This window comes from Lepidothrix coronata, unplaced genomic scaffold, assembly GCF_001604755.1.
Source record: "Lepidothrix coronata isolate B3197 unplaced genomic scaffold, Lepidothrix_coronata-1.0 Scaffold22, whole genome shotgun sequence".
NCBI classification, from domain to species: domain Eukaryota; kingdom Metazoa; phylum Chordata; class Aves; order Passeriformes; family Pipridae; genus Lepidothrix; species Lepidothrix coronata.
In genome coordinates, this window is record NW_016690202.1 from 6122014 (window position 1) to 6131896 (window position 9883).

A 9883-nucleotide genomic window follows, 5' to 3' on the forward strand; every position below is an offset into this window, starting at 1 on the left:
GAGATCTCTCCAGCATTTCTGTCTCCTGAAGAATGGTGTCCCATGGGTGCTGTTTAAGGTGTTTTGGAGAGCAGCACATTCTCTGCAAAACTGACCATCAGGGAGAGCATGTTGTAATCAGATCACAGGAGCAGATATGACAACATACACACAAGGCTATAGGCTGCAGGGGAAAGGTGCTTGTTCTGTTTTCCAGCCTGCAAGAATACCCTTCTTCTCAGCAAACAGGAGAAATGTTGCTTGCCGTTTTGGTTTCTTAGATGGCACCGTTCCCACTATCTTTTTGGTTTACATTCTTATTTGTTTGACCTTGCCCATTTGCAGTGTGTTCTGTTCATCAGCATCTTCTGTAACTGTTAATTGTTGTCCCTTTAAACTTGATCCTGAGAATTACAGATTGTCTTAAATATTTCTTGTATTCCCTATCAAGAAAGTTGTGCAAGAGCATGAAGACTGATGTTTCTTATCCTCCTCTTCCTTTCCTTTAGCCTTCATATCCAGCTCATCTTTAATCTCACCTTCTTCTCAACTTTATTATTCATGACCTTTCACATTTTCAACCCTACCAGCTCTCATCCACCACTATTTGTAGGACATCTCAGTCTTATGTCTCGCTCAGGTCACTGTGAGGGAACAGACTTTTCCCGGTGCTTTTGGTCCAGTTTGTCAGTAAATATCTTAAGCCTCCTAAGTTTAATGGTTGCAGTGTCAAGATGAGGGTATGTTAGCAGGTACAGCACAGGAAAGTCAAAGTAGGAAGCATAATATAAGTGCCAGAGGAAACTCAGCCTGAAGTGGAAAAAAACAAAAGGAAGCTGCAGCAAGCAGACTTTCTTTGCCCATGCCTTTGTCTCTTCTGAAAGCAGCAAGGCAGCTGCATCCTTGGATGCTGTAGGGAATGGCAGCTTGGGATTCTGAGTGACAAAGTTCTTTCTATCTTAAAACTGAAAGCTGTTAGAATTTCTATTTTCAGTTACTGATTATGATTTTTGGTCTAAAAATTTCTGCTACATGCTGTGAGTTGCATTTTATGCATGAAAATAAATGTTACTTAAAATTTGTTTTATGAAAATCAGTGGTGGCAAAGCAGATATGCACAAATACTTTATTTTGAAAATGCCATGTTCATGTTACCACTAAAAATATGAGGATCTAAATTTTTCAAAATAACTAAGTCACTATGCTTTTAGACTAAGACATACTTGAAATGTTTACCCTCAGCAACACCGAATGGCACCCATACCACTTTATATTTTTTCTACATATTCTGCAGAATTCAGTTTGTTCTCAGGCACCATTGTATAAATTGTTAGGTTTCTTTCTAGAGTTACTTGCAATACATGTTTCATGCTGTTATTTACATTCCACTAAATAAATCATATCTTCACATAAGAATGAAAACTTTAATGCCTGTTGCTTTTAAAAAAGTGATTTTCCCAAGGAAAAAATACATAGATTTTGTGGGTGATTTTTGGTGCTGTTGTGGATTTCTGTACTGTGACTTCTTCTCTCTTAATTGTCTGGTTTTGGCAGAACAAATAGTACCATGATTTATCGCTATCTTTGTCAGCTGCTCTGAAATCATAAAACATTATTACAACACAGTAACGTGCACATGAACATATTGTGAGGACAGAATAAAAATCCCAAGGTCATACATGACAACAGTTCTGCAGTTTATGTTTCCATGCTATAATTTCTTTTCTCAAGAAGCTGATCTTGCTATAATTGCTTTCAGCCTTCAAACATAGGGAATATTTCACAGACTATTCACATGTATTTCATTTCAAATGTACTTCCATAAGTCTGTTTGCCTCTAATCTTAATGCCCACAACCTCTGCATGCATATGCCTATGGAATTACTGCACGGTGTTCAAAATTAATGCTCAAGTTAAAGGATGAATTTGTCCCTGAAAGCTACACAAATATCCAAGCAAATGCACCTGAGCAGCTAAAGTCAAGAGAGGAAGTGAGTCAACACACTTAATTTTAAAAATTTATAGTTTCGAAGGATGATATTTCAGTATCTTTCAATATTAAAGATGATGAGACTACATATATGTTGTTCGTAATATCACTACATTTTAATTATAGACCTTACACGGTTTTCCTCAGAGTAGGTGTGGATTTTTCTATAGGTTTATGATTGAAGTTTCTGCAGAAGGATGTAGATTTCAGCTGTCCCTGACTGGAAAGCATATTTACATTTAATTCCAAAACATGTTCTCTAATAAGAGCAGATAAACTTAGAACAATAATTTGGTTTGGTTTTTTGATTTGTCTCTGGTCTGCTTTGTAAGGATTTGGCAGAAGAGTGGAGTGTTTTGGTGTTATTTTAAATCACCCTCTGCACTTCAGTTTAAGTATAACATTATTAGTTTAGGCTTCTCATTTTCATCAGTTTAAAATTATTTCTAATAAATCGGTCAATTCTTGTTCTGCTTAGGAAAGAGAGACAAATCTTATATGATATCTCTCTCTCCCTTCCAAAAGGAAGTGTAGAACAGCATTAGTTTGCTTTTTATTAACAATTATTTATTAACAATATTATTTATTTTTTCTAAATTTTGCATATAGATGTCACTGAAGTCACTTTAGTGTTTCATAAGTGTTCTTGAGGACAGAACTAGATACCTATTATCACCATCTTAGTAAAGCGAGACAGAGATGGATCCATTTGTTTAACTAGTCCATTTTATTTTGCAGACTTGCAATCCATTCTGGTATAATACTGCCACTGATCTACTTAATAATAGTAAGGAAAAATCCTTTTCGTTTTGCGATGGGGATGGCTCAGGCACTTCTGACAGCCCTCATGATTTCTTCCAGGTAAACAAAAGAAACATCTTTTCTGTAATGTTCCTAGTAGTAATTGCATTGTTTGTGCTCTGATTTTATTGCTAATTTGTTAAAAGTCCTGGTATCAGCTCAACAGTTCACAGTGCCCTGGAGGTTGAAATATTGCTTTTATCATCATTTCTGTGGTACCCAAAGGGACACTATAGATTGTGCTGGCCTTATACCAAATGAGGGTCTGCCTCTCCCAGAAGGAGGCCATTCAGCTCATTAGTCACAAACTTGATAGAGTTGAATCCATTGCACAGTTTCTGTGACTACATATGCCAGGGCAGTTGTATCCTTTGATTTTGAGAATAACCAAGACTTTGTTATTTCTTCCAATAACTAGAAGATATAGCAAACGTTGCCTTGCTTTTCCAAGGTGCAGCCTTTCTTCCTGCCTTAGATGTCCATATGAGCCTTACAGCAGGTCATGCTCTGAGGAAAAGGAAGGACAAGGGAAATGGTGTGGGTTTGCCTGCGCTTACTTTATGTATTTCATTATGTGCCAGTTCAGCAACTTTGCCTGTCACCTTCCGCTGTGCAGAAGAAAAAAACTCGATTGATAAAAGAATCACCAGATTTGTTCTTCCAGTTGGAGCTACCATCAACATGGATGGCACAGCTCTTTATGAAGCAGTAGCAGCCGTATTTATCGCACAACTGAATGACTTAGCACTGGATATTGGCAAAATAGTTACCATTAGGTAAGACTAAAGCCATTACATGCTTTTTGTGGGCAGTGAGGATTTTTGTGAATTACAGTAACTTTGGATACTCTACAGGAAAGTTTAGACTATCACTGACAGCACAGGAAATAACGAGCATTCTCACTTCTTGTTCTGAGGCCTTGCCAGTGTAACCTGATGAGGAGGTGGGTTGGCCAGGGCATGCAGCTGGTATGCAACAATTGTATTGCTGGCAATTTGTTCCAGAAATTGCCATTTTTCTTCCCTGCAAACATTTGCAAACCCAGCTCAGCCTCTACCTCTGATCTGTCCAGTTTCCTTGTTAGATGTGTGTTGCCTGTTACTTTGCAGTGTAACCATAACGGTATCTGTACATGACTTGTCCCATAAGCTTGACACTAGACTTTGAGTAGATACAATTCAAGAGGAAACTGGAACATTTGGGCCTTCTTTCTTGCAGTGAAGTAAGCTCATTTGTGTCAGGAAATAGAGTTTCTGTGAGCAATATGTATTCTAAATGCCTTTTCTGGGCTTTATGTGGGATTTAGTGTCACAGCTACGGCAGCCAGCATCGGGGCTGCAGGTGTCCCCCAAGCTGGACTTGTCACCATGGTGATTGTACTGAGCGCCGTTGGCCTGCCCGCCGAGGATGTTACTCTGATCATTGCAGTTGACTGGCTTCTGTAAGTTTATGGCACTTGATATTTAATTAGTTTTTCTTTTTCTTTTTTTTTTTTTAATGTTTACATGAGTTGCCTGGGAATATGTGAGTCTGAGAAAGAAAGCAACAAAATCATTTAGGACTGTTGCAGGAAATGGACAAAGATTATTCTTATGGTCAAGCTTGTTCAGAGTTGAATGCAGTAGTGGCTTTAATTGTGAGAGAAGCCCTACTGCATGGGATGGCAGTGAATAACCTCACATTCAGAGGTGCTATCAACCTTAAAGTAGCAGCCACATAAATCATGAGCATAATGCAAACTTGACAGTACCAAAGAGTGCCTCTGAAGAGTCAGCAGCCACCACATTATGCTAAATACAGACACCATTAATAAAAATCAAATGTAGCCACAAGTATAACATCTTAGTTGATTTCAACAAAGCACATAAAATCCATACACTGGTGAAGAGGTAGTGGAGGACAACATGAACTAAGCAAAGCTGGCCCTGGACTCCACATAGCGGGCATGCGTATGGTGGGCTATACGTGGGGCTGTGCTGCTGCCACTACTTAGGTAGGGCTGTTGTTCACTAAGAGCACTGGCCCAGCACCTTGATCAACAGACATATAAACTCAGAAGGCTTTCCTTATGCCTGATTCCAGCTGTCTCAGAGGACTTCAAAACCCCTCAGTCCCATTTCGCTGCTCTTTCTGGAGAGAAGCCTTTCCACTAGAAATCTTTTCTGTTCGAGTTACGCTGAGGTTTTTCTCTGCTAGTTTTGCAAAAGCCCAAAGAATCACAGAATGTATTCTGGAGTTCAGAAGGACATTGACACTCAGTTTTGTGCCATGATTCACAGCATGACAGGATTCACAAGTTAAGGAGTATAATTTTACTATGTAGTAGAGCTTTTTTGCCTCCTAAACTGTGTGAGCTTTAGTGCTCAGACCAAGGTCTTGTTCATCTGCAGTAACTCAGCATGGATGATATTTCATTGGTATCAATCCAGAGATCTTAATTGTTTCATAATCTTTGCATGTCTTCTTTGGCTCATATTTACACTCATATTTACACTTCTTGTTCCTCCCCCACCCTTTCCAATAATATTCTTGAAGGATTTCTGGCAGCAACCTATGTATTTCACAGATCTATTTCATTTATTTGATTATATAACCCAATTTTGCAAGTAGAGAGAAATGCCAGTCTCCAGAAAATCAGGGCTGTTGGTTGGATCCAAGAATCAATTCAATTTATGCATAAGCATAATTGCTCCAAAACAAGCAGCTCCAGCCACAAGCACATTCTCCCAGTCATCTGTCTACAACGGGCTCTAATAGCTTTGTTTGCTGTATTCCTGGTAGACATTTAACTTTGTTAAGGATAGTGCAGATTAGTACAAACCACTGGCTTAGAGCAGTTATCTGAAGAGTCTAAGAACAGAACAAATGTATATTGGCTCTTTTCCCAAAGTACTTTTCCAGCCTTCTGCAGATTGCAGCTCACAGAGTTCCTGAGTTAAGAGGTGTTTTTATTCATCTTCTTCCCTGAATGCCTCATTGCTTTGGGACCCTTGTTTCCATAATTCCTGTGGAATTCCGAATCCTAATAAAGTGTTGTGCAGAGACATATTCTACATCCTAATAATTTTATTTGAAGCCCTCTATTTCTTTTGTGGGAGTGAGAGAGAGAAAGAGAACAGTAATTCCCATTTTCTCATAGCAGTCATAACTTTATGATCTTGCCTCCACTTTCAAAGTCCACAGTTTATGTGATTCTTAGGCTCAGTATGAATCATGGAAGCTACCTGTTCCACCATGAAGCATACAAATAATTCAAGATGTTTCTGGTTGGAACTGAGGCATTTTTCAGACTAAGGTTTCTTGCTGCGTAAAGCAAATTAAAGATTAATTTTTTGTACCAGGGATCATTGCTAGTGCATTTTGCACCTCAGGGGATGGAATGCACATCGTGATGCCACGTAGATTATTAACACTTTTGCCTTTTGTACTTACTGCCTAAAATGTATTATTTTGCAAACTATTTGATAGTAGTGGCTCATTAACAATCCAGCAGTTAATTATGAACTTACCTAAGTTTTATTGCATAGACTTGAGGAGTTCTTCCACAAGTTCTTCCAAATGAAGAATAGAAAAATTAATTGATTACAAGTATTATAATAGATGAGCTTCCAGTTCTGTTGATTTGTCTCACTTGTCAGACTGATTCTACCAGAATTTTTCTTTACCTCTCTCCCTTTCCCCACCACATATTTTTATTCCACATGGAAAAAAATGTGGGAATTTTTTTAGCTCTGGAGTTCAGCAGTTCTAGAAGAAGAATATTTTGAGACATGCCAATTCACTTCACTGTTGTTTTGGCAATGTTTTGCAAAATATTATGAATATGTCAACCTCAACATCTCTGCATAGACAGAGAAACCTGTTCTGCCACAGAGCCTTTGCACTGTTGTATAGCTGAAAAGAAAAACAGGGAAGAATGGCCTTCCACTGTCCATACTTCCACACTGATTTTCAAACTTTGTTATATTGCAAGGGGTTTGTTGCTCCTCTGCCAAGTAGTGGCAGATTTTTAAGGCCTGCAAGTGACATTTCTGTTTGGAGAAAAATCAACAGTGCAGAATTCTCATATTCCTTTAAGTGACTTGTTTAATAGTTTCGCCTTTTGTACTTATTGCTTAAAATGTATTATTTTGCAAACTATTTGCTAGTAGTGGCAAACTTCAGCCCTTTAACAATGATAAGCTAGCAGAAGATAGCCTTTCCTCTTTCCAGGGTTTGGGTCAGAATACTGAAGATGCTGGGCTAGGTGCTCATGTGGCTGAAGACATGGCTGTTAGAATCACAAAAGGCACAATGTAGACTCTTCCTTCTGCTGCACCCCACAGACTCTCATCACAAAGGAAAACAAAGGCCCTGCATAGCATACTTCAGGGCCTGAGAGGTGATCCTTGCAACTTTTTGTAAGGGTGTGCCACAGCAATGGAATTCTGCTCTAGACAGACAAGTGATATGACTTGCATTTTTGCATGACCTATACGCAATAACTTGTCATGAAAGTGACTCCAGGCTTCTTCAAATACATGTGGGCAAAATTCTGTTTCTTGTTCTACAAGACTTTTTTCTTTTAATTGAAGAATTACCCCAAATCTGCACTGCGAGGGAAACAGTCCTGCATTTGCTAGAGTAGGCTTACTTTTACTAAAAGGATTTTCTAAGTAACATACTGAATGGTTTGTCTGACAACATTTTTATTCCATAGGGATCGATTCAGAACAATGGTGAATGTCTTGGGAGATGCCTTTGGTACAGGGGTAGTGGAGAAGCTCTCTAAAAAGGAGCTGGAGCAGATGGATGTCACCTCTGAAGTCAACATAGTCAATCCTTTTGCCTTGGAAACAACAATACTTGATAATGATGGAAGAGAGACCAAGAAATCGTACATCAATGGAGGCTTTGCTATAGATAAGTCTGACACCATATCCTTCACACAGACATCTCAGTTCTAAAGCCAGTAGCTTTCAGGTAAAACAGGAGCACTAAAGTACTTGGCCATATGCAATATCTCAAAAAGGTTAAAGGATAATTGAGAATGAATTACGTCTCACTAGCATTTGATTTACTACACAGATTCTGATTAACCTTCCAGTTCTGCCCCCTTATCATCTCTCTCAACAGTTTGAACTCACCATCTTAGTACGTGCTGATAGGTTGAAGAAAAAGACAGTTGTACAATACTTTTTTTTTTTTTTTAAGAATATACATTTTTGCTGAGGCTATGAAATGCCTCTGGAATCAGCATGCTCATAAGTGGGTATCTTAGCTGGGACAGCCAAATGTGTTTTACTCAGGAGTAGCACAACATTTCACACCTTACCACATCACAAAGCACCTATATGAAATACCTTTTAACATCCTTGCCTTCTAAACAGGTCGCACTGTACTTGACACCTCCTGTAACTTGATCATTTGCCAAATTGCTAATTTCTGCAGCTGAGGGGATACTACTTGCGTGATTCAGGAAAAAACAGACCAGAAGGGCCTTGAAATAAGTACATTTTACTGTGAACAGAGTTTAGTTTTCTTTAATTATGAAATAATTAGGCATGGAAGAATTTCTAGTATTTATGTAGCTAAGTTTCCCCATGCCTTTCACGTGAGTGCCAACTGCTGGGATTGGCCTTCAGATGTGAAATAAGTTGCTACAAGTTTGCTCTTCTGGCATTTGAAGAGCTTTTGTAAAGTGATATTTCACCTATTTAGGTCCACTTGGATGGCTTCTTAGTACATTTCCATCAGAAAGAGAAAAAAGAACATTTTCTGTTGTTCACCTTTGATTCTAACCAAATAATAGTCAGCTCAAAAGAAGCATAGGTCATGAAGACGAAAATGCACAGTGCAAATTCTAAACCTTTCCTTCTTGGAATAAAACCAGATATATTATCAAGATATATAGAAATCAGACTGTTTTTTCTAGAAAGAAGCCGCTCTGACTAAACCTTTTACCCAGACCGGTTGGTTTTTTTGGCTCTTTGGTTTAGTTTGTGAGTTGAACATGCAAGTTTATAGCTGCAACACTACTACAGTGCCAATATGATATATCTTATGAACTGTATCTTATGAACCATTTCTGGACCCAGAAATTCATGTCCTCGGGTGGCTTGCTATAGAATAAGAAGCACCGAGAACCTCCTCATAAGAAATCTCCATTTTCTAAAACATTTTATACAAGATTTCCATGGTGCAAAAACCACTCTCTCAAGGGAGGACTTGCTGTAACAATTTTTTCTTTTTTGCCTTGCACATTGAAGTAGTTAGCCATTTTATATATAAAGTAAACTGAAATTCATATACAGTTTTTTGTTTGTAAATAAGCTTGTGGTAAACATAATATCTCACTCATATGCTAACAAAAAAACCCCCTCCAAGTTCCTGCAGTGTTATATACTCGATTCAGTCCTACACTTTTGTATTGAAACAAACCAGAAGCGTGCCAAAGAGAACTGATTATTTAAAATAAAAATAATTTACTGTAGATTTTGATAAATTGCACCTTAAATTAATGAGACATAATACTGTATTTAAATTAAACATCGTAAATTGTATGGAAATGTTAATCTAAGTATTGGTATGTTTATACAAAATAAAGAAAATGTACCGATTAAGTAAATCAATCTTTCACCTTTGCAGAAACAGTATGAGACAGTCTTTATTTGTACAGCTTTGCATATGGGAGGAAAAAGCCTACCAGTTTCCATGACTAGCCTATAGTCTATGCTTTGTCTTTAACTAGCTTTTTAAGCCACCCTTTTATGATCACCTCATTATGTAGTCACCCTGTTAATGACGTACTATGAACAGTGTTCCTAATGTGTTAAAAATAAATAATTTCTCTCTTAACTCGTTTTAGCCTACTATCCTCTCCTTACTGTAGAGTATTGAGTTCCTTTAGCTACAGAAAGAAAACCAAACCCTATTGAATTCAGGATTTATGTTATCTTCACTAGTGACTCAGCTGTAACTTTGGCAAGAATTACACTCTTCTACCATTAAAATAACTCCTTAAGAGCAGAGTGCTGAGATTGCAAGAAAGCCCTCTTAACTACATATAACCCTGGACTGGGAGTATGCTATTAAATACACACGAAGCAGGGGATTGTTTATCTATTAGTTTTT

At 38.0% G+C, this 9883-nt stretch overlaps 1 protein-coding gene across 1 annotated transcript in view; it reads left to right on the forward strand.

Annotated features, from left to right (window-relative positions):
• SLC1A1 (solute carrier family 1 member 1) overlaps positions 1 to 9607 on the forward strand; it is a 53499-nt gene extending 43892 nt beyond the window's left edge. The window contains exons 9-12 of the mRNA XM_017808197.1: positions 2708 to 2830; positions 3352 to 3546; positions 4077 to 4211; positions 7470 to 9607. Coding sequence (XP_017663686.1) covers positions 2708 to 2830; positions 3352 to 3546; positions 4077 to 4211; positions 7470 to 7716 — 700 coding nt within the window. The 3' untranslated portion in view covers positions 7717 to 9607. The remainder of the gene's footprint in view (positions 1 to 2707; positions 2831 to 3351; positions 3547 to 4076; positions 4212 to 7469) is intronic.
• The last annotated feature ends 276 nt before the right edge of the window (positions 9608 to 9883 follow it).